The sequence below is a fragment of the Trichosurus vulpecula genome, chromosome 2 (genome assembly GCF_011100635.1).
Source record: "Trichosurus vulpecula isolate mTriVul1 chromosome 2, mTriVul1.pri, whole genome shotgun sequence".
Taxonomy (NCBI): Eukaryota; Metazoa; Chordata; class Mammalia; order Diprotodontia; family Phalangeridae; genus Trichosurus; species Trichosurus vulpecula.
The window spans coordinates 62525852-62550320 of NC_050574.1; the positions used below are offsets into that span (position 1 = coordinate 62525852).

Here is a 24469-nt window from a genome sequence, read left to right on the forward strand (position 1 = left end):
ATCAGACCTTAGAAAGTAGAGAAGATCTTGTTTTACATATGCCTTTGGAATTTTGGGTCCTCCAAGGAATAAAGAAATTGTCATGGATTCTTGTATCCTGGTAATCAAGTGTTGTCCTTTGATTTTGTCTTATTGCATGTCTAGGCAGGGGACTGCCTCATCTTATCTGATGCCGGTATAGTCTTGAAGGTGTGTGTTCAGATAGATGGGACATCTCCTAGTTTGCCAGGAATACCCAGCAATTCAGAGAGGGACCTGAGAAATTAGGTTAGTTTCAGGGTGTTGAATCAAAATGGTATCATGGAAAAAAATAAAAACCAAGCCAAAAATACCCACGTGTCCGAGGCATACTCTCCAGTACATCTAAAGCTCTGGAATTTGATGTTCCTTAGACTGTGACCTCCTCATTAGATTATAGGCAGGGATTGTTTTTGCCTTTCTTTGTGTTCCAAGTCCTTAGCATGGTACTTGGCACATAATTGGCATTCTTTGGATGGGGTGGTGGTGGTGGTGTCCAGGATAGAGGAGGAGGGAGAGAGGGGCCATGGGAATTTCTGAGGCAACTTTAACATTCCTGAGCCATGTTTGGATGCCTCAGCTCTCAACCAGAGTCCTGAGTTGAGGCCAGATTCCTGGGATTCTGGAGGATAAGACTGGTATGGCCCTGGTGTTTTCTCCTCCGAATCAATGGACTGTAGTTGGGTATACATTAGTCTTGCCTCCACCATAGTATCTGCACCATAACAGGCTACACAGTTTGTTATCTCAGGCTCCTCATCCTCTGTCTCCCTGGTCTTAACATTCTGCCTCGGTGTGACTTTGCAGTGATGATACGCCCCACGTCCCTGACGAGAAGCTGGGAGAAGAAGCCGTGTTGAACATAGTGAGACGTTTGACAGAGCTCATTCGATCAGTATTCCCAGGTACCATTCAATCAATTAATGAAGACTTCTTATTGAGCACAGGCTTCGTTTTAATGTGGCCTGCTGTATGTTTTCAGACCTGTGATTTCATTAGGGTGGGCACCTCTTCCTCCCATAAACATACACCCATCCCATACCTTAGCAGGCCATTTTCATGATTTGCTATGGCAAAAAACAAAATAAAATAAGATTATCCTTGCTGGCAGCCAGTCTTCTGCTAGAACTGGTCTGTAGACCTCAGGTACACTTTTTGTCCCCAGCATGTCCCCAGGGCTGCCTTAGCATGAGTTGTTAAAGCTTCTGCATTATTGGAATAGCCTTCAAGACCAGTCTCCTCTGTGCCACGAGGAGGCATGGGAAGAAGGAGTTAATGGAAGGTCTGGGCCTCTGTGGGATACAAGAGTTAGATGAACGGTTCTTTCCAACAATCAATCAACAAGCATTTATTAAGCGCCTACTCTGTGTCAGACACTGTGCCAAGTGTTATAAATACAAAGACAAAAGTGGAATAGTCCCAGCCCTCAAATAATTTATGGGAGAGACAAGCTACTATATAAAGGATAACACAAAAAATACATGTAGGCTAAAGGGAGAGTAATTGAAGAAGGGATGGCACTAGCAGCTCAGACTGGAGAGAGAGAGAGACACAGAGAAAAACAGAGACAGAGAGAGACAGAGAAAGACAGAGAGAGGAAAGAGAGAGAGACAGAGAGGAGAAAGAGAGACAGAGAGAAAGAAAGAGAGAGAGAAAGAGAGAGAGAGGAGAGGAAGAGAGAGACACAGAGAGAGAGGAAGAGAGAGGGAGGAGAGAGAGAAAGAGAGAAAGAAAGAGAGAGAGAGGAAGAGAGGGGGGATAGAGAGAAAGAGAGAGAGGGAGAGAAAGAGAGAGAGAGGAAGAGAGAGACAGAGAAGAGAAAGAGAGACAGAGAGGCGAGAGACACAGAGAGAGAAAGAGAGACAGAGGAAGAGAGAGGGGAGAGAGGAAGAGAGAGGGCGAGGGAGAGAGAGAGCGAGAGAGAGAGAGAGAGAGAGAGAGAGAAGAGAAATGGAAGAGAAAGAAGTAAGCATTTATCTATGTGCCAGATGCTTTACAAATGTTACCCCATTTGATTCTCATAACAGCTCTGTGAGGCAGGTGTTGATATTATCTCCATTTTACAGCTGAGGAAACTGAGGCATATAGACTTTTAAGTGACTAGCCCAGGATCACACAACTAACAAGAGCTTGAGGTTGGATTTGAACTCTTGACTCCAGGCCCAGTGCTATCCATTGTGCCACCAACTGGTTTAGATGCATTCCCCAAGGAGTTTGGTTGAGAAGGCAGGGTGAGAGGTTTATTTTTGTTTTGTTAGCAGGGGACGCTTGGATGTTTTGGAAGGCAGGAGGCAAGGAGCCAGCAGTTAGGGAGAGACTGAAGATTAGAAAGAGAGTGAGGATGATGATGGAGCAGACAGGAGGGAACAGGGTTCAAGGTGCATGTGGAAAAGTTGGCCTGGAGGAAAGAAGGACCACTTTACCATCAGGAACTGGTGTGAAGAGGGCCAGAGTGGGAGATGACATTGGAGAGATGTGGGATGAGGAGGAGGAGAGATGAGGGAGTTTTCTAATGGTCCTTTTTTGTTGAAGTGTGAGGTGAGGTCCTCAGCAGAGAAGATTTGGGGAGGGAGCGGTATGGACAGTAGGAAGAGAGGAGAAAATGTTTGGAACAGCTTCTGCATGGGCTGGGAAATCAGAGAAGAGGACTGGGATTGAATTGCTGTATAATGAGGCAAAGGTCAGCATGATGTCACAGCTTCCACGAGATACTTGTGGTGTAGTTGGGAAAAGATAGGTGAGCCATACATATCTTGAAAAGGAAGACCCAACATGACACCAGGGTTTCTGGAGCACCTGCAGCATGAGAGGTCAACTCTAGCTGGTCATTTGAGATCGGCATGTGATGTGACAAGTTCAGAAAGCCTCCTTGCTGATGGACAGTGTGGTCTATTGATATACCCTGCTGTGGGATATACCCCGCTGTGGTCAAGGCCCCTTCTCTTCTCTTTTTTCATTGATCGATCCATCAATCATTCAATTATCAAATATTTATTAAGCAGCTACTGTGTGCCAGGCCTTCTGCTAGACATTGGACGTAGAAAGCCAAAAGGGAAAACATCCTAGGCTAGATAAATGGATGCAGGAATCATCTCCATAGCGATAATTTAACCCATCTCATCAGATTCTGATGAGATTACCAAGTGAGAAACAACACGTACATATGCAAATGTGTGTACATACACACACACATATATACATATATGTGCACGTATATATATATATATATATTTTGTGTGTTTACTTATATATGCCTCTCTCTGTATATGTATGTGTGTGTGTGTGTGTGTGTGTGTGTGTGTGTGTATAAATCACAGCTGTTATGGTTAAGGGTTCAAACCTTCTGTTCAATTCCCATTGGTCACTGCCTCCCCTCTTCATCTGTCCAAATGATTAAAGGTTACACATTCTGTTCTTCCCTCAGTTTTCCCATTTCTTTACCCAAGGAGGTGGGAAATGGGAGGTACAAGATTTCCTTGAGCTCATAGTAAAGCTTTGAGTTCTTGTTAATAAACTCCCCTCTGATTAGAACCCTACATCTACTGTCTTGTTTTTGAGGAGTTCAGAACATTTCTGGATATCAGAAATGGGGAACAAAGATACCAACTGTTTGTAGCTCTTTCAGGCTGAGCAAATGTTGAAACTATGACCAGAACGCTGGGTCTTCTGACTTGTCTCTTTTTTTTTTTTTGAGGTAATCAAGGTTAGGTGACTTGCCCAGAATCACACAGCTAGTAAGTGTCTGAGGCTGAATTTCAACTCAGGTCCTCCTGAATCCAGGGCCAGTGCTCAATCCATTGTGCCACCTAGCTACCCTGTCTTTTCCTATTATTTATATTGCTCATTCCTAGAGGTCAATGAGAACCTTCTCCTATTACAGGATAATAACTTTGATGTTCCAGCTAGACTTAATTGCTTGGCATTCCTTCTCCAGCCTTCATACACTTTTTTGTTCCAACCAAACTGGCCTACCTTCTCTTCCCTGTATGTGGCATTCCATCTTTCAGCTCCTCCCCTCTTCCCCCTCCTCCCCTTCCTCCCCCACTGCTCGCTGTCTTTTAGAATCCCTGGCATCCCTGAAGGCTCAGCCCAAGTGCTGCCTCCTCTGGGAAGCCTGAGTTACTTACTTTAGTTCTTAGTGCCCCACCCCCCTTTTAAATGATCATGTATAAAATGGTCTCTATTTGAAGGTAACATAATAGTATATTTACAAAACTCCGAAGAATAAGCATCAAAACTGAAACACTTAGCTTCAGCAAGGTAGCTGGATGCAAAATAAATCCTCAAAAATCATCAGCATTTCTATTCTGTACTAACAAAAATAAAAACAAACCAATAACGGTAGAAATGCTTTGCAAACTCAGAGTTTGCCATCTAAATAAATAAAGTGCTATAAATGAGAGTTTTTTTATTACTACTATTATTATTCAAGTAGAACGCAGACAAGGGGAGGGACCATGATTCTGATAAAACCCAAACCAGCCTCTGCTGTCCTTCCTCAGTCACTTTGCAGTGGTTCAGCTGGGGGCGGGGCGGGGTGGGAGGCAGAGGGGAAGAGCTGAAACAGATTGATAAAATGAGGGTTTTTTGATTACATCTATAGTTCAGTCATCCACATTATCTCTTTTCCTCTTTAGTGAAGATAATTTTAAGAATAAAATTTAAGAATGTTCTCAATTTTCACTTTGTATTTTCTCTCTAGAAACTAAAGTGTACGCTGCTATGGGAAATCATGATTTCCATCCCAAACACCAGTTTCCAGCTGGAAGCAACAATATATACAACCAAGTAGCAGAACTGTGGAGGCCGTGGCTCAATAATGAATCAATCTCCCTATTCAAAGAAGGTACCTAATGGTAGGAAAAAATAATACTTGGGCAATATCATATGTAAAAGTGGTGCACCTGATGGAGCTTTGGTCGGACCCATGTGTACCTTGAGTTGGTTTTCCCTGTATCTGGGATAGGCTGTGTGACCTCTCTGTAGCCTCTCACTCAGGCCACCTTCTGAATTACAGAGATGGCAGGGTGGGGCCGGGAATGCAGTCTGGGACCATGGAACAGAAGGAAGCATACTTTCTTTAGTTTCCTAGCCCATGTGGGAATTGTGCCTATAACCCTGGCCTCACTAGCATCAAACTCACCAACTTCAGAGCTCAAGAGCCACAGGCAACAGTACCAGAAAGAGTCAGACTGAAGACAGTACTGAAAATGTGGGCCTGCCTAAAGCAGAGGTGGACATATCTAGGGTGCCATCTTGTTGAGGTTTCATGGTGTGTTGGGGTGGCACCGTCTCAAAGAATTCAGAGTCAGACCACCTCTCATCCAAGTATAGGCATTTATTGAGGATTGACTCCCCTCAGAAGCAGGACAGGTTCCAAAAGGAACCAGCAACTTAGAAAGACAAGACATGCAATTTTATAGTGTAATGATGCTATTACACAACAGAAATCATGAATATTAAAAAGGGGAGAGGGATTTGTTAAGGGATTAGGTAATAGGGGGAGGGTTCTATGGTTCAGTGGTCAAACATCCTGGTCTTGCTGCTTTCTGATTGGCTAGTTATTGTGGTCCTGACTATCAAGATAGATAGGTATTAGATAGATAGATAGATAGATATCTATCAAGATAGATAGTTAGGTATTGTGGTCCTGTCTTCGGCCAAATGGATGGTATAATTACGGTAGAGTAAAAGGACACACCTGTTCAAATATGTGAACTGGATCTAAGGGCAATGGCTTGCTAGGGACACTGGTTATATTGAGTCTGGAGGCCTGTGGTGTGGTTAAAGACAGATTTGTGTGGTTTAATCAGGATGGTTAATGCTGGCTGTTCAGTGGGGCCCATAAGGAAGTTAGGATACTGGGGCTGGGGACAGCATTATTCAGATTCCATCAATCTGATTCCCCAAGCCTTATATTTGGGTTGTAGTCTGATTCCAAATTTCAGAAAAATGCTTTCTTCCTGTTCATGTACATACATATTTTACTATCATAATGACTTGAAAATAAGTTGAAACAAAATGAAACAAAACAACAAACCCAGACAGTACCACTATAGAGGCAGCGGCAGTGGAAGTTGCATGAGATCTCTGTAGGCAGCAGCCACCCAGCCATCCCATCACCTCTAGTTTGGGTTTGGGCTCTGCCCACAGAAGGCAGAGATGAAGAGGGGAAGAAGAAGAGAGGGAAAGCCAGGCCAGGGGAGGGAAGCGTGCTTACTGATCATCAGAGCCTTTACCTGTCTGTATATTGCCTAGGAAGTACCCCAGCCAAGTATATGTTTTGAGCCTTTCCAGAGGATTATTTGAGACCCTTCTGTAGAACCTCACTGATAATAAAGTTCATTGAGTCTAGACCTGAATACTGGGAATCAGAGCCCAAGGTCCTTTTTTTATTTACCCTTTGTCCTCCTACCCCCCACTTAAAAGCTAGAAAATGTGTTTAGCTCCCTAATTTGAGGCCTATTTTCTTGGATCCAAAGCAGATCCCACCCCCCACCCCAACTCAATAGTATTTTATGTTTTCCAATTAGATGCAAAGATAGTTTTCAGCATTCACTTTTACAAGATTTTAAGTTCCAAATTTCCCCCCCCCATTCCTCCCTCTCCAAGATGGCATGCAATCTGATATAGACTATATATGTATAACCATACTTCCACATTAGTCATGTTGTGAAAGAAGAGTCAGAACAAAAGGGGAAAACCACAAGAAAGAAAAAAAGACAGAGAGCAAATAGTTTACTTCAATCTGCATTCAGACTCTGTAGTTCTTTCTCTGGATGTGGATAGCATTTTCCTCATGAGTCTTAGATCCTTGCATTGCTGAGAAGAGCTAAGTCTATCAGAGTTGGTCATCGTGCAATGTTGCCGTTACTGTGTATAGTGTTCTCCCGGTTCTGCTCCCTTCACTCAGCATCAGTTCATATAAGTCTTTCCAGGTTTTTCTGAAATCCACCTGCTCATCATTTCTTATAGCACAATAGTATTCCATTACATTCATATACTGCAACATATTTAGCCATTCCCCAATTGATGGGCATCCCCCCAATTTCCAATTCTTTGCCAACACAAAAAGAGCTGCTATAAATATTTTTGTACGTGTGGGTCCTTTTCCCACTTTTATGATCTCTTCGGGATACAGACCTAGTGGTGGTATTGCTGGATCAGAGGGTATATACAGTTTTCTAGCCCTTTGGGCATAGTTCCAAGTCCAAAGCAGATTTTTTGGGGAGAAAAGGCTCAAGTTGAGATTTTTCTGACTTCTTCTTCATCCCCAGGCAGAAAAGTGTTGCGGCGTCTTTGGTAGGAAGCACTTTGGCTCTAGCAGGAGCAGTGACACCTTGGATTAGCAAGGTTTCCAGGGAGCCCAGTGGAAGGTCACTTACCCAGAAGACTGTTAATATCAATAAGTGACACAAGATGTCCCCTGTGACAGTGTGGCAATAAAGAGACCTGAGGTGCTGCTGGGAATACAGGAGGAAATGGAAGTGAGAAGGACAGAAGTTCTGTGGCCCCTGGGAAGGGCTAAGGCAAAGAAAGATAGAGCATAGGTGACCAAGCCGGCATGCTCTTTAGGGAGTCAGAATGTTGGCGCTGGAAGGCCCAAGAGATCACTCTGGAGGAGGAAACTCAGCCAGAAGGGAAGAGCCTGGCCTAGGGTCACCCAGACAGTTAAGGGCAGAGCCTGGTCTCAGACCCGGCTCTCCTGACTCCAGGCGTCAGGGCTCCTGAACCCCAGGCGTCCTGCTCTGCTTCCACTTAGAGCTGAAGGAGAAGATGGGGGTGGCATAGGCCTCGGCACGCATGTCATCAGGAGCACACATACCCCTTCTTTTCAGCCCTCTCTCTGCATGTGTCACCCCAGGTGCCTTCTATACGGAGAGGCTGCCAGGTCCAAACAAGGCCGGGCGCATCGTGGTTCTCAACACCAATCTATACTACAGCAGCAACGAGCAGACGGCCGACCTGGACGACCCGGCGAGCCAGTTTCGGTGGCTGGATGATGTGCTGAACAATGCATCCAGAGAAGGGGAAAAGGTAAGTAAATGGCTTTCCTCCTCCTCCTTCTGAGGGCGGCAGCCCTGGCCTCTCCCCATCCTCCTGACCTCTCTTTTATTCAATAAACCTTTACTGAGTACCTGCTCTAGGCAAGGCTCTGTGCTCCTGGGGAAGAGGCCGAGCTAAGTAAGGCATCATTCCACCAAGGTAGCCAGGTGGTGCAGCAGGCAGAGTGCTGGGCTTGGAGTCAGGAAGGCCTGAGTTCGATTTCCGCCTTGGACGCTTGCTAATTGTGTGATACCTCCCTTCCTCCAGTCAAGTCATTTCATTTTTTTCAGCTTCAGTTTCTTTATTTGTAAAATGGGGATGATAATAGCACCAACCTCCCAGCAGGATTGTTGGGTGGTTCAAACAAGATAACACATGTCAGAGCACTTTGTAAATTACAAAGGGCTGTATAAATGATTAATCATTGTTAGAATTTCAACCCATACCTTAAGAGGATTCTCTGTCATTCCCAATGCATGGTCATCAAGTTTCTACTTGAAGGCCACCACTGAAGGTGGTTCCTTCCATTTATGGACAACCCCAATTCTTAGGAACCTTTTTCCATATGTTAATTCTGATCCCCAACACCTAGCACAGTGCCTGGTACATAGAAGATGCTTAATAAGTGCTTGTAGATGTATTAATTGAATTTTTATTTATGCATGTACATGTATATACATATATATATATATATATATATATATATATATATATATATATATATATATATATATATATATATATCTGTCTCTCTCTTTCTACATGTCAAATCTCTCTCCTTTCTAATGGCCCTTCTTTACTTGAAGATTATTATTTTCCCCCCAAGTTTTTTCTTCTCCAGATGAAGCAGCTCCAGCTTCTTCAGCGGATCTCTCCGTGGCCTGCTTTGGAGTCCCTTCATCCTCCTGGTTCCCCTCCTCTAAATGGGCTCGATGTCTTCTTCCTGTCCTTCTAAAATGTGGTGCCTAGAACTGAGCACATTTCCTCCAGATGGTGTTGGGCTGGGGCAACAACAGGGCGAGGGAACCAGTAACCTCCCTCATTCTGGACAATTTCTTCTTCCTAATGCTACCTAAGTCTACGTTCATTTTTTTTTTTAAGCCACCGTGGCATTTTAGACAAATAGGTGGTGCAGTGGGTAAAGTGCAGAGACTGGAACTAGGAAGCCCTGAATTCAAATCCTGCCTCGGACACTTAGCAAACTCTGTGACCCTGGACAGCCTTGGTTTCCTTATCTGTAAAATGGGATAGTATAATAGCATTTACCTCCCAAGGGCTGTGGGGAGGCTCAAATGAGATAATGTGTGTAAAGTATTTTGTAATATGTAAAGAATGGCCATGATAAGGAGGAGGAAGTTATGGTGGTGACTCATATTGGTCTTGATGCCCTCTTAATGCCTAGATAATAAGACAGATAATGAGACCCACTAAGTGGCAATTTCAGAAAAAGGGAAGAGATGTCTTTAGGTTGGAACAATCAGGGAGGGCTTCCTGAAGGGGAGGAGTAGGAAATAAGCTATTATAGAGTACCTACTAAATGCCACGCACTAACAGCCCATTTCACAGCTGAGGAAAACCAGTTAGGAGTCACACAGCTGGTGAGTGTCTGAGGTCAGATTGAAACTCAGGTCTTCCTGATTCCAGGCCTAATGCTCTCTCTAGCGCTCCACTGAGCCTCCCCAAGCTATCGTCATCCTTCCCAGAGTCTCAGAGTTGGAAGGGACCGTAGCTGGAGAGGATTCCCAGCCAGTGGTCCTACTGGCCCATCCCACTTTGTGGCCTTCCAGGAGGCCCAGGATTTCAGCAGGCAGAGATGGAGGGGATGCGGGAAGGACAGAGGCATCTCTCTGAGACTTCCCCTTTGGCACCGTGGAGAGCTGGAACCCTTTCCTTTGTCAGGTGTATATTGCTGGCCACATACCCCCCGGCTTCTTTGAGAAGACCCGAAACAAAGCCTGGTTCCGGCCCCACTTCAATCAGCGCTACGTGGAACTCATCAGGAAGCACCATCATGTTATTGCTGGACAGTTTTTTGGTCATCACCACACGGACAGCTTCCGGATGTTTTATGATGACACAGGCAAGTGTCCTGTCCTCCAGGGTAGCTTCAAGCTATGTCTTCTCCCTTTTCCAAGTGGCCTTCCCTCCCAAACTGCAGGGATTTCTTTGGCCAGGGAACTGCCACTTGCAGGTCTCTTGTTGTTCAGTCATTTCAGTTATGCCCAACTCTTTGTGATCCATTTGGAGTTTTCTTGGCAAAGAGACTGGAGCAGTTTACCATTTCCTTCTCCAGCTCATTTTACAGATGAGGAAACTGAGGCAACAGGGTAAAGTGACTCGCCCAAGGTCATACAGCTAGTAAGTGTATGAGGATAGATTTGAACTCAGGTTCTCCTGACTCCGGGCTGGACACTCCATCCACTGCAAAACCAAGTTGCCCTTAGGACTTAGGAGCCTCCTACATTTCAGTTCCATAAATTACACCAACAAACCATTGGTATAGCACCATGCTGGGTGATAGGGAAGATACACAGATCAGATAAGATTTAGGCCTTGCCTTCATGGAGGACGCAGTCAGGTAGGGGAGAATATCTGCAGAAATACATGCCAAGTAGGAGGCAGACTGCTCTGGAGTACAAAGGGAGAAGGGTCATCGCTGTCTGGGAAGATGGGGGGGGGGGTGCGTTTGAGGAATGTTTTGAGGGATGAAGAAGGAGGAGACAGGAAGAGGGGTAACATCATCATGGAGAGTGATGGAAGCCAAGGGGCAGGTGGGGGTTGTGAGTAGTTTGGGTTGGCTGTAATTTAGAGCAAATAGAGAGGACCACCATGACATACGCTTAGAAGACAAGGGTAGCAGAGAAAACAGATTTTGATCAACTGATTTTTTTTTAAAGGAAGCAGAGTGGGGCTAGATTCTAGATGTCCTTGAATGTGAGTGTCAGAAATCTGAACTGGTTTCACTTCTGCCTTCTTCTGTAAAGGTGGTCCCATCAGCGTCATGTTCCTAGCTCCGGGGGTGAGTCCCTGGAAGACAACACTTCCCGGGGTGAACAACGGAGCCAATAATCCTGGGATCCGAGTCTGGGACTATGATCAAGACACCCTGCAACTTCAGGTACACACAGACATGGCCCCATCCAACTTAATTTAATTCAATGCAATAAGCATTTGCTAACCACCTGCTGTGTGTGTGTGTGTGTGTGTGTGTGTGTGTGTGTGTGTGTGTGTGTGGGGCACACTGGCTGTGAAACAGCCCCTGCCCTCCTAGCATGGGGAGGCAACATGTAAACAGAGAAGTAGATCTCAGACCACTGAAGGAGGGGAATGAGGACCCTCAGGACTGGGGGCATTGGAAGGCTTTCCAAAGAGGGTGGCAAAGGAGCTGAACCTTGACCCTGGGACTCCAAATGACAGAGGTGAGGAGGGAGACAGCTTGTGCTGAGGCCTGAAAGCCAGGGGTAGAACACATTGTGGGAGCAGCAAATAGGTTGATTGGGCTGGAATATAGATTGCAGGAAGATGATGTATAATGAATCTAGGAAGGAGGCCGGCGCCTGTGGTGAAGGGCTTTCAATCCCAAGCTGAGGAGTTTGTGTTTTATTCTAGAGGCAGTCCCTGGAGGCTTTGGGGCAGGGGAAAGGTGTGTTCAGACCTGTGCTTGATTTGACAGCTCTGAGGGTGGGTTGGAGAAAGGAGAGACTGGAGGAAAGAGACTAATTAAGAAGCTGTTTCAATAGCCCAGGAAAAGAGATAATGAGGGCCTGAATTTGGACGGTATAGTCACATGAGCAAAGAGACAGGGATGGATGTCACATACGTTGTAGAGGAAGACTTAGCGGGTCCCGGTAATTGGCTGTCTTCTTGACCCCACACAGCAAATGAGTTACAAAATCTTGTTCTGACCACCACGGACAGCATCTGTCATCCATCCACTTTGATCTGTTTACACAGCCATCACTTTGGTGCAGGCCCTCAGCCCTTCTCATCCCCTAGGAGGGACTGACGGTGCCTCAGCAGGTTGGCAATCCATCTTTGATTTTGGGGATCCCCTTTGGGAAGCAGGGCAAAGGGCTGAGGTAGTAACTAGACAAACATGGCTGGAGGTGCCTTGAGGAGGGCTCCCTGGTCACGAGTGATAGGAAGAATTGGGGGAGGGGCACAGCAGCCTTCATTGACTGTATTGGGAGGGCTTGACTCTCCACTCCCACAAATCACAGCTCCCCCTCTCCCACAATGTCTTAGCAGATGGGTTCACAAGTTGTTGAACTAAAACAAATTAATCCACAGTGTTTGGCCAATGTTTTGGTGATGTGCCTCTTAGCTTTGAGGAAGCTAGTGGCTCAGTGGTTAGTGTTCTGGGTGGTTGTTGTTTGTCCTTGGTTCTCGAAGAGGACTGTGACATCAGAGAGGTGATGCCAAGATATGCAAGTGAATTGGATTGAGGTGAGGGCAGGGCTGTGCAAAGCCTCGAGTCTTACTCTTTCCCAGTGAGCCATCTGGGTCCAGTGGCCAGATACAGATCAGGATGACTGGAGATGGCCCTGGATGCAGTGGGAGACCTGGGCCTTTTAAAGCTAAGGTTTTTAAGATGTCTCAGTTTGACACTGCCCATTCAGTGATTAAGGCTAGACAAGGAATGAGGGGGAGGATGGCCTCTTTTACCTAGTCAACAGTAGGTCCCAGGCCTCTCATGGTCATTGTTTGGGCCCTGATTGGCTGAGGGAATGTAAACAGCAATTGTTTCTGTTTTGACTTGAAGCCCTGAGGGTCTTCTCGGCCCAGATTGAGCATTCTGGGTCTGGAGACAGGAAGACACTTGAGTTTAAATCCAGCCTCAGACACTTCCTAGCTGTGTGACCCTGGGCAAGTCACTCAATCCTGTTTGCCTCAGTTTCTTCATCTGTAAAATGAGCTGGAGAAGGAAATGGCAAACTACTCTGCTATCTTTGCCAAGAAAACTCCAAATGGGGTCACGGAGACACAATGGGGACACAACTGAAAAACAACTGCATGCCAGGAACTGTGAGAAGTATTTCACAAATATTATCTCATTTGATTCTCACAACAACTCTGCAGCGTCATAGGGGTTATTATTACATCCATTTTACAGCTGAGGAAACTGAGGCAGACAGAGGTTGGAGGCAGACAAGGGACTTGCTCAGGGTCACATAGATAAGTATCTGAGGCTGGATTTGAACCCAAATTTTCCTGACCCTAAACCCAGCATTCTATGCACTGAGCCACCGGCAGCTTGTAAGTAAACAAAAGCACAGATTTTCTTTTATCAAATATCTTAGTCATTTAAAAATGGAAACGAAAAAAGATAAAAATGGAGACTGGTTTCTCCTAGGGCTATTCACTAGGGGTGGGGAGGCAGTAGACTGGTTAAGCTATCTCCCTAAGAAAAGCTTTTTTCTCACCCATTTCTCACCCACCTTTCCAAGGGGCTTCTCAGAAGATTATGGAAATAATTTCTTAACAATTCTAAAGAAACAAAGAGCCAGCTTTTTAACATGTTTCCACAAGTGGAAAGAAAAGCAAGTCTTGGGCTTGGGGCCCAAAAGCCTGGGTTTGAGTAATAATAATGATATTGAGAGGTCTAATAATAAGTGCCACTTATTAGCTGTCTGATTGTGAGTGACTTTTCTGCTTCTGGCTTCACCTTCCTCCACGACAAAATGAGGACTAGATGGCTTCTGAAGTGCCTTCCAGCTCTGACATTCTTGGTTCCAGAGGCAGCTGCGAGTACAGTGGTTATATTGCTGGAGTCAGGAAGACCTGATTTTAACACCTGCCTCAGACCCTGCCCAGCTGTGTGACCCAGAGCAAGACAATTAACCTCTGCCTGCCTCAGTTTCCCCAAAATGAGGATAACAATAACTCCAACCTCTCAGGGATGTTGTAAGAATATGATTATTTATAAACTGCTTAGCACAGTGCCTGGAGTCTAGTAGGTACTTAATAAATGCTTCCTTCCCATCCCCCCCAGATTTGTGAACATGGCTATGGCTGGTGGGCTATGAAGGGCTTTAAGAGCCAATAAAAGGGCTTCTATTTGATCATGGAGAAATAGGGAGACCCTGGAGTTTATTGACATGGTCAGATCTGTGTTTTAGGAAGATCAGTTTGACAGCCAAGTGGAGTATGGCTTCAGTGGGGTTAGCCACGAGGTGATGTAAGGAATGATTAAACTTTTGTTTCTACAGACATCATATGATACATGAGTCGTGAAACCTAAGGAGTCATATGTGTCAGAAAACCTCACACTTGTTAGTTCTGGCTAATGCAGGAAATAAACTAATTGGAGAAAATGTAGTTGGGGATGTTGCTTACTTATCAGCACACTTGAGAGCAGACACACCTAAGTCAGCCTCATCTGGGCTCCTTGACACAAGAAGAGGCATTCTCTGAGTTACTCAGAGAACAAAGAAGCTGTTAGGTCCAGACTCTTCTGTTTGATTAGTTCAGGCTCTGGTTCTTATTGGGGTTTCGAATTTAATATAAAATGATTATCAGTTCTTGGTAAGATGATTGTTTCTTTTTGTTTTTCTTTTTGGAGGGGGGAAGGCAAGAGAGACCCGTACCTGGTGGTGGCAGGGGGCAGAGGAGAGAAGAGATTTGTAGGAAAGATGAACATAGAAATGGCAGGACTTTACCACTGATTGGATAAGGGGGTGAGGGGTAAAAGAGAGGAGCTGAGAGGACTCCAGGGCCTGCAGCCTGGGTGACTGTACTCACTGTGTCCCGGTACAGTGCTGAGAGCTGGGGGAACAAAGGTGAACAAAGAAGAAAGACAGTCTCTGCTCCACTCTGATGGGAGATAGAGGCACATGAAAGGGAGAAGGCAGGAGAGGCATGCAGCCCATTAGGGCCCCTGTAGTAAACTGAACTGCGCCTGGCTGGTCCTTAGAGGGCTGGGCCACCCAGGGTGTTACCTGGTGGGAGGACAAAAGCCACTCAAATTGGGGTGTGATCTGCACCCCTGAAGGGAGGAAAGGTCCAGACTGAGGAGAGTTTTCATCAGCTGGGTGACCCCAGGTAAGTCACTGAACCTCACTCCATCTGCCCCAATCTGTGAAACGGGGATCATAATAGCACTTACCTCCCGGGTTGTTGTGTGAAGATCATATGAGCTGATATTTGTAAAGCGCTTAGCACAGTGACTGACGCATAGTAAGCACTAAATAAATGTTAGCTATTATTCTATTATTATATCACAGATCCAGTGGAGCCTTTCAGCATTTGGGAATATACATTAAGTGCCACAGGCATTTGAGGCAGAGAAGGAGGAGGAGATAGGAAGGGGAAGAGGTGAGAGAGGAGGAGGAAGAAGAGAAGGAAGAGATGAGGGAGGAGGAGGAGGAGGAAGAAGAGACAGAGGAGGAGAGAGCTGGGAGTGTTTGGCTAATCTGTTGCCAGGTCATAGCTGATTTCTGCTGCTTTTCTTCCCCCTTCAGGACATGGTGACTTACTATCTAAACCTCACCCATGCCAACCTGCAGGCCCCAAGCTGGGAGAAGGAATACCGACTGACGGAAGCCTTCCAGGCCCAGGATGGCTCAGCAGCCTCCATGCAGCAGGTACTGGACCAGATTACACAGGACAACCGTGCCCTGCAGAGATACTACCAGTACAACTCTGTCAATTATGACTTGGACCCTTGTGACCAGGGCTGCCGGGCAGAGCACCTGTGTGCCGTGAGGGAGGTGGACTTTGCAAACTATGAAAGGTGCATCGAGTCGGCCAGCTCCCCTTGCGGGCCGTGGGGATCCCTGCTCCTCCTCTGCCTGATGATGGGGCTTCACTCGATCGGAGTCCTGGCTCCCCCAGTAGGAGAGAAGCATTGTGGGGAGAGAGTGGCCAGAGCGTGCACAAGAGATTCTGAAGCCCAAACCTCCGGGCTGCTGGGGTGGGGCAAAGGGGTACGCAGCAGTGGACTGAGAAAGCCCTTCCCAGCCTGGCCCCTCCCACCCAACCTTCCCCCTCCAGTAATCCGCCATTCTGGAACAGTGGCAGGAGGAAACCAGTATTTATTAATCTCCTACAGTGTAAGCTACTACTGTGCTATGCACTTTACAAATATTATTTCATTGGCCCCCCACAAGCACCCTGAGGGGTAGATGTTATCATTACGTCCGTTTGACAGACAAGGAAACCGAGGCAGACAGAAGTTAAGTGAACCTGCTCAGGCTCACGCAGCTAGTGAGTGTCTGAGGCGGGTTTGAATTCAGGTCTTCCTAACTGCAGGTCTCAGGCTCTTTCCATGTCTATACAGCTGCCAAGTCCCTCCCTTCTCCATCTCCGGCCTCCAGGCTTTTGCCCTGGCTGCTCCTTATGCCTGGAATACTCTCCCTCTTCTTCCTCATCCCCACTTCCTGGTTTCCCTGGCTTCCTTCAGAGCTCAGCTAAAACTGCATCTTTGTGAGACGACTTTCCTGATTTCCCTTAACCCTAGTGCCTTCTCTCTAGTGACCATCTGCAGTTTATCCCATATGTATCTTGTTTGGACAAAGGTGTGTCCCCCATCAAACTGGGCTCTTTGAGAGCCTGGACCTTCATATCCCCAGTGCTTACACACTGCCCGGCACATTGCGGATGCTCAGTAAATGCTTGTTGACTTACTGACATACAGCCTCTCCTGATTCCTCCTCCTAGAACCACCTCCCCCTTTCAAAAATAATCATTTCAGGTTGTAAGAAATGGGAGGAGTTTTGTTTCCACGGAACTAAAGGTGTGCTTCCCCGCCCTCCCCCACCACAGCTTTAGCAGAGACCAGGCCTCAAGGTCGGTTAGGGGAGAAGTCAGAGGCTTGTATGCATATGCATGCTTTTTGAGAAGGCAGTCTGGGGAATTAGAGAGGCCAAACACACTTGAACCAGTTCAAGCTTATCTAGGTTCTGATCTTGGTCAAGAATCCAGGACTACTGATTTGCTAATTTACATATGTTAAAGAGGGAAAGTAGGGGAAGTAAAAGAATATAGTTTAATCCTAAACTAAGACAAGGAAAATCTAATTAACTTCACTTTTGCTTCTGTATCCTTATTATCCTACCTGTATAAACTATAACCTAGGAAAACTATGTGAAAAAATAAAGATTGTAAACTAACTATAACTCTAGCAGGAGTAGAGGGAATGGTTACCCCTGCTCCTGCAGCTGTATCAGTGTGAGTGTTCCCATGAACACTACACCCGAGAGCATAATAAAATGCATTTCTCTGCCCACTCTGGTCTTGAGTTCTTTGGGTGAGAATGGGCAAATCGCATGGATCTTTCTAAGGTCAGGTGAAGGGAAGCAATAGGCAGCGGAAGCTTGCTGGGTTTACTCCTGGATCTTGTCTTGGGGTGTCCTGTAATTCCCAATGAGGTGCTAAGAGGGCTATCACTCTGGGTTCCCTTGGGGAGCCCTGTGGTCTGTACAGCCTTCTTAAGGGGACATCACTTGGGACTTCTGGCCCTGTCTCGGGAGCCCTTGTGATCTTACTGCCGTCCTAAGGGGCTATTGCTTGGGTCCTCCTTAGGGTCTCACCCCTAGGAGGCCCTGTGAGCCCCACAGATTAAGGGATGGCTACCACTTGGTCTTCCTCTGGGAGTCCTGTGGTCTGTACAGCCTTCCCTAGGGATTATCAAAGGGTTCTTCCTCAGGACTTTGGCCCTGCCTAGTAAGTCCAATGATTCCCCAAAGCCACGTGTTCTCACAATTTGGGGAAGTCCAGTGATCCCCAAAACCACAATTCCCACAAGGTGAAGAAAAAAGAGAGGCTTGGGGCCCGTCATTATGGTCCCCGGCCTGGTGTCTCCAGGAACCAGTTGCCTGGACGGGCTGGATCAGGGAACCAGACCCAACAGAGGCCTTGCCCTCGGTTAATTTCACACCCTCCACGATTCTAAGTGTTTCCCTTCACTGTTGGGGGAGGGGTAGCTGGACAAGTCGTAGCTCCGGGCCACCGGGAGGAAACTGAGGCTCCTCCCCGTTCAGATACTTCCCGGAGCACGTGAAGCATGAAAAACAAATGTCCGGAGGCCTGGCTGGGGCGGGGACCGCAGGGGAGGAGTTCCCCGGATCTCCGCCCCACTGGGGAGGAGGTAGATTATGTCTGATCTCGCTCCGCCCCCTAGAGATGGTCCTAGGGGCGAGGAGAGGGCCCTCTCACCCCATCACGTGAGGACGTGAAAGGGGCAGGGCTCTTGCAAGGAAAAGGAGGGAGTGGGCGGGCCCCGCAGAGAAGGGGAGGGGAGGAAGAAGGGAAGAGATGACGTAGAGGATAGCAGGGGACAAGATGGGAGGGGCGGGGCGTAGCAGGGATAGGCGGGGCCATGAAGGAAGGGGTGTGGCGTCTCAGGGATAGGAGGGGACGGGATGGAAGGGGCGGGACGCCTCGGGGATAGGAGGGGACGGGATGGAAGGGGCAGGACATCCCCGCCTCATTCTTCTCCGCCCTCCTCTGACCCCGCCGGCCGGAGGACCGGGCTAGAGTGGGGCCGGCGGAGGCGGGAGGAAGTGGGGCCATGCCTCGGTCCCCCCGGGCCTGCCGGCTCCGCGACCTGTTGCTGACGGCGCTCGGCACGGGCGCCTTCGTGCTGGACCTGGGCGCCGACGTATGGGCCGCGGGCCAGTACGCGGTGCAGGGCCGCCTGCTGTGGGCCGCCCTGCAGCTGGCCGCGCTGGTCCTCTCCTCGGCCGCCCTGCAGCTCTTCAGCTGGATCTGGTACCGCGGAGACCCCGCCGACCTGCACCCGGGCCCGCCCCCGGGCCGCGGCCTGGCGCTGCTGCACCTCCTGCACCTGGGCTACCTGCATAGGCAAGTCTCCGCGCCACCGGCGGTGCCTCAGTTTCCCCCCTTGTCAGATGACGCCTGGGCGGGGGGGAAGGGGAGGGACTAGATGACAAGTCCGTGCCAGTTCCAGGTGGGGAAGGAAAGGGCACAAGCAAGTACTGAGCGTCTGCCATGTGCTAGGCACTTTTATAAGCGCTTTATAATTATTTTATTTGGTCCTCAAAATAAGGCAGAGAGGTAGGTGCTATTATGATTGTAGAAACTGAGGCAGACAGCGTTTAAGTGAGTTGCCCGTGGTCACACAGTTAGAAAGTGTGAGGCTGGATTCCTGACTCCAGGCTTGGCACTGCTCCACCTAACCGCCCTAAATTTAAATATAAATACTGTCATGATTACTATTAAATAATTACCCTGTGGCTCTCCTCTCCAGAACCGGGACTGATACTCTTTGCCAGAGGCCATCTTTGTCCCAAACCATTGGCTTGTAAGCTGTAAGTTAGGCACTGTCTTACCTGCTCCCCATTCCCCAACTCTTAAGTTCCCAGTCTTATCTTTAGTCGGGTAGATTAGATTAAGAGTTTGAGCCGTTTGAGATAAAGCATTTTATTAAATCTTTACATGCTCAAACCCTGAGAATAAAAATGCAGAAAAAAAAAAAAGACTGCCTGCCCTCTGGGAGCTTACTTTCTAAGGGAAGGGAGGGAGACTTAAAGCCTTTTTTAGGGAGTTGTAAAGCCAGGGGTGGGGGGAGGGAGGCAGAGGAGTTAACTTCTGAGCACGTTGTAAGTGGGTTTTCTCCCGAGGGGGGTACCAGAAGTTAGTGCTTAAGAAATGTTCAGTCTGTCTCTCTGCCTATCCCTCTGTCTGTCTAACTTCCTCTCATCCCCCTTGGAAGTAAAATTACTTGCCCAGGGTCCTACACAACTAGGACTTGGACTCTAAGGCCATCTCTTGATCTGCTATACCGAGCTGCCTCTCACTACAGAAATGCCAGTTACTATTAACAGGGAATGTTAAAGCTGGAACAAACCTCAAGGATCATCTCATCCACCACCTTTCAAGAGCTAGAGGGAAGAGGGACTTAGTTCCTGACCCACTGAGTCCGTGGCCCGTGGGCCAGTGTTTCCCCACTGCTTGTGGCCGGGAAGCTCTTTTCCAGGAATGGGCACTGTCTGGCTGCCAAGCCTGCCGTCTTCTCAGTCCTACTCAGCAGGCTTCCGTTTGTGACTTGGGTGAAGTGTGTTATGTTAGCCACCTCCTGCTCTGGGGAATTACAGAGACTTGTGGGACTTGCCTACCAGTGTCATTCTTCCAACTCGGTGCAGTAATCATGGTGCCCTTGGGAGCAAAGATGGGTGAATAAAAAAGCACCATAGTCGCTCCTGCCCTGCGGCGCAGCCAGGGACCAGAACATTTCGTGTTGTGGGCTCTTACTCAAATCTGCTTCTTTCAGAGGGGAGACATTTTTTAGCTGGTTGAGGTCTCATGGTGTCCGGTGAAGAGTTCCAGGTCCTGCTTTGTTCATTTGCTCTGTGCCCTTGGGCAAACCTTACTCCTCCATGGGCCTCAGTTTCCTCACCTCTGAAATAGGGTCATAGTGCTAGCTCCACCTCTCAAATAGGGCTCTTAGGAGTCATAGATGCTTGTGAAAGGCTCAGTATACAGTAGGCTCTTCCTAAATGTTTGTTGCTTTTGAATTGAAAATGTAGTAAAGCTGTAAATGGGGCGGAATCATTCCTGGAAATGGAATGAGCCTTCCTGTATCGTCTCATGAATGTAGGACCCCTTCACTAATAGGCCAAATGGGTCATGGCTCCTGAGAGAAACTTGAAACTCAAACTGTTGCCCTTTTGACCGAAAAAAAAAAAACCAACCAACAATCCCATATATATAAATGTTAACAAAACAACAGTAAAGAGCCATTCATTTGCTCTGTGGCCCCTTCCCCACCTGAGTTGGGTTTGTTGTGCTTTGATGATTGCCTTTCTCTGTCATCTTCAGATTAGGCCTGGAAAAATCACTCTAAGAACACTGAAGCTTAGGACGAGCTGAGACAGGGGATTGGAGTTAAGGATTACAAAAAACTTCGGTAGTGTTTTGAACTGATGGTTTTTTTATCTAGCCTAATATTTTATGTAACCTAGTTTTTAGCTCCAGTAGAAGATAAAAGGTGGGACAGCCAGAGTTAAGCAGGGAGCAGAGCATCCTAGATTTATACCTGAAGGGACCTTAGAGGTCCTTCCCCTCCCCCTCCTTTTAGATTAGACTAGAGAAAGCAGTTATCAGACCCTTATGGGCCAGGCAGTGTGCTAAACCACTGGGTATACAAGCAAAAAAGACAGGCTCCCACCCACAAGGAGTTTATACTCCTGGAGACTAAGGTTCCTAGGGCAGGGGTGGAGAAGTAGTTCAGATAGTCTGGGGTGGGCAGTGGCTCAGTAGCTGGAGCCATGGACTGTGTGATCTGTAGATCGTTGGACTCAATGGCCCCTAATTCCCTTTCCAGTTCTAAATCTTTGACCTTCACATCCGACAGTATTGAAATCAAGGCCTTCCTGACCCCAAGGTCTGTGTTCTGCCCCCTGTACCAACCCATATGTTCTTCTGTTTTCTCTGCCAAAAAGAAGGAGCTTTGCTGGGAGGGAGAGAATTACCCAAAGTCATAAGGACCTGGATGCCTGTGACACTACTTCCTAGGGTAACTGGCTGGTGGATGGCTAGCTAATAGTTGTGTGATCTTCAAAGAGCTGAGACAATGAATGGGACAGACACCCAGGGAAGGCCTGAAGAAGGGAGCAGGAAAACAATGGAAGCTGCAAACTGGAGGCCAATGACCTCAACCTCCATTCCTGCCCAAGTATAGGACTCCCTGTTAGAGGGCCGGTCAGGCTGCAGCAGCCTCATTCGCCTTCTTAATGAGGTTACGAGACTGGTTGGTCAGGGGAAGGCTGTAGATACCGTATACTTCCATCTTCCCAAACATTAGACGACACGTGCAGTTCCCGTGGAAAAGGTGATGTCGGCTAAACTAATACAATTCTGTGGTTTGGGCACTGGTTGGATGACTTAATATCCACTTGGAAGGAGCTCACCAGAGATGGTGTATTTGTGTCCCCCATGCTTAGCACAGTGCCTGCCTGGCACATAGGAGGCCCTTAGTAAATGTTTACTGACTGACCACTTGGCCCTCTGCTGCCATTTTTATCAGTAACTTGAATAAAGGTAAACATGGTATGCTCGTCAAATCTGCAGACAGTACAAAACTGGGAACAATCAGTTATTAGATTTGATGACAGATTTGGGATCTAAAAAAGATTTCTTGAGTTTTATCTTTCTATCCCTGGTGCCCTGCATGTAGGAGGCACTTACTAAATGGCTGCTGAATTTTGGGAGGTGAGAACATTAGACCAAATCTAATGAGATGAAATTTAAAAGTGAAGTCGTAACCATTTGGATTTAGTAAATCAGCCTCCCAAGTACAAGATGGGAGAGACATAGCAAAACAGCAGTTCATTTGAAAAAGATCTGAGGGTTTTAGTGAACCACAAGCTCGATATGAGCCAGTGTCGCTGTAGGAGTCTCAAGTCATAGGATCTTCAAGCAGAGGATGATGGGAAGGGTGCTTAGTAAATGCTCCTGGCTAACACCCTGGGAGGTGATCGTCTGACCTGCATTGGGCCACACAGCAGGAGTCCTGTGTTCTCTCATGGGCACCCCAGTTTCAGAAGGGGCAGCCAGGATGGGGAGAAGAGAGGTCTGCAGACAGGTTAGCATTTGAAATGCTGAAGAGGGAGCGGATTTACCCTTAGCCCAAATCTAGAAGCACAGGCTGGTAGAAATCTCAAAGGAGCCAAGGGGGGATTGATGCAAGGAAAAATCACCCAAAGCTCAGGCTGTTGCTAGTGGCTGTTTTTGCCACTTGGACGGGCATCAAAGGGAATGCCTCATTTCTTTCATCACCCATTTGAACAGTTTTCAAGTGAGTATTAACAAGAACAGCATTCATGACCGTCAGTTTTCAATGGCTAATATAAAGAGCACCATTTATTATCAAGTGTTTGGCTTTTCCTTGAACAGTGTGAGGAAAGCATGGGCTATGTGGATCTGAGTTAAACTGATCATTATATATTATCATAATTATCAGTTAATTAACTCCTCCATGGGGAAGTTTAGAATTCAAGATAGTGTTGCTTGTCCCAGAACTTGTTCAGTGATTGGGGCGGTCCTCTTGGTCAGAGGGTGCAGGCAATGCTGGAATTCTCCATGGGCAAACTGGGGGGTTGAACCTTTTGTATGGCCCAGACCTTTTTAGTTTCTGGTGAGGCCTGTGGGTTCCTCGGAAGAATGTTGTTAAATGCATAAAGGGCTTAGGATGAAATCTGTTACTGAAATCTGTTAGGTCATGGCTACTGGGTTCAAAATCCTGTCCTATGGCCTTAGGCCTGGCTGGGGCCCTTCCCTTGGCAGGGAGCCTTGGGGGCCTTTGCTCTGTTGCCTGGGACAGAGAGGACTAATTCTGCCCCTGTCGGTGCCCTGCCAGGTGTGTCCAGGCCCTGAAAGTGGGATTTGCCCTGTGGAAGCAGGAGGAGCCAGCAGAGTTTGACCTCGACTATGCCAACTTCATTTCTATGGATATCAGTATGCTGCGGCTCTTCGAGACCTTCCTGGAGGCCACACCGCAGCTCATCCTGGTACTTCACATCACCTTGTGTACGGGCAGAGTGGAATACTATCAGTGTGAGTGCTGGGGGCGAGGTGCAGAGGGAGGCGGCCCTGGGCTCCAGCCCCTGGCACCATGTTAAAGGGCTGGTGAAATTGTCCCAAATGTAACAGTGTTTTTGCTTTTCTAAGGGCTTCCTTGGAGGCCAAGTTAAGGGGATTTTGTCTCTTCCAAGGAGATGGAGATCTCATAGCACCTCAGGCTAGAAAGGACACATTCTGCCCAAATGTGGGCTTGGAAGGTCTGGGAGTTGGATTCAAGGCCAAGTAGGGATTAGTGGGGTTGAATGTGGGGTGAGGGCCTGATCCTGTGTGGCAGAAGCAGCCCCAGGGCAGATTCTGGGTCTCCTGTAGGAGTGGCTTTGCTCCTTGTTATCTGTGTGACCTTGGGTAAGCCTGTTTCCCAGGGTGACAAAGCAAAGGCCCCCTCGTCCCAGCACCCAAATACTCCCTGCCAAGGGAGGGGGCCCGAGGGCAAGGCTTTAGTAAAAAGATGGGGTTCAAAGACCCATATTGTTGGAAGGGAATCCATCAAGCAACAAGTAGATACCAAGCCCCTCCTCTGTGTGGGCACTGGAGAGGTAGAAATGAGGCAGCCCCTGCCTCAGGAAGCTTACTTCTGTTGAAGGAAACATTCAGACACATACGTGGGTGGTGTTGTGTGTGTGTGTGAATACATATGTAAACTGTGTGTATATATAGTATGTATACATATACATATACATATGAGAATACCCAGATACATATATATGATATTAAAGATATGCAGCGTGTCCCAAAATCTTAGTACAGCATCATGCTTTCATGGTGTCCCAAAGTCTTAGTGCATGTAAGAGCTGAAAGCTGCACTGAGACTTTTGGGACACCCTGTTATACAGAATAAAAACAAGGTAGTTTTTAGGGGGAG

The 24469-nt window shown here is 47.4% G+C and overlaps 2 protein-coding genes across 2 annotated transcripts in view; both read left to right on the top strand.

The window, feature by feature from the left end:
• Positions 1 to 16673, top strand: part of SMPDL3B (sphingomyelin phosphodiesterase acid like 3B) — a 29647-nt gene extending 12974 nt beyond the window's left edge. Inside the window, exons 3-9 of the mRNA XM_036743744.1 lie at positions 826 to 923; positions 4721 to 4864; positions 7883 to 8055; positions 9964 to 10144; positions 11049 to 11182; positions 15525 to 15896; positions 16635 to 16673. Coding sequence (XP_036599639.1) covers positions 826 to 923; positions 4721 to 4864; positions 7883 to 8055; positions 9964 to 10144; positions 11049 to 11182; positions 15525 to 15896; positions 16635 to 16673 — 1141 coding nt within the window. The remainder of the gene's footprint in view (positions 1 to 825; positions 924 to 4720; positions 4865 to 7882; positions 8056 to 9963; positions 10145 to 11048; positions 11183 to 15524; positions 15897 to 16634) is intronic.
• A 1850-nt stretch (positions 16674 to 18523) lies between these two features.
• The window catches only part of LOC118836455 (acid sphingomyelinase-like phosphodiesterase 3b), a 28905-nt gene continuing 22959 nt past the window's right edge, over positions 18524 to 24469 (top strand). Inside the window, 2 exon segments of the mRNA XM_036743745.1 lie at positions 18524 to 18867; positions 23384 to 23580. Of these exon segments, the coding sequence (XP_036599640.1) occupies positions 18575 to 18867; positions 23384 to 23580 (490 nt within the window). The 5' untranslated portion in view covers positions 18524 to 18574.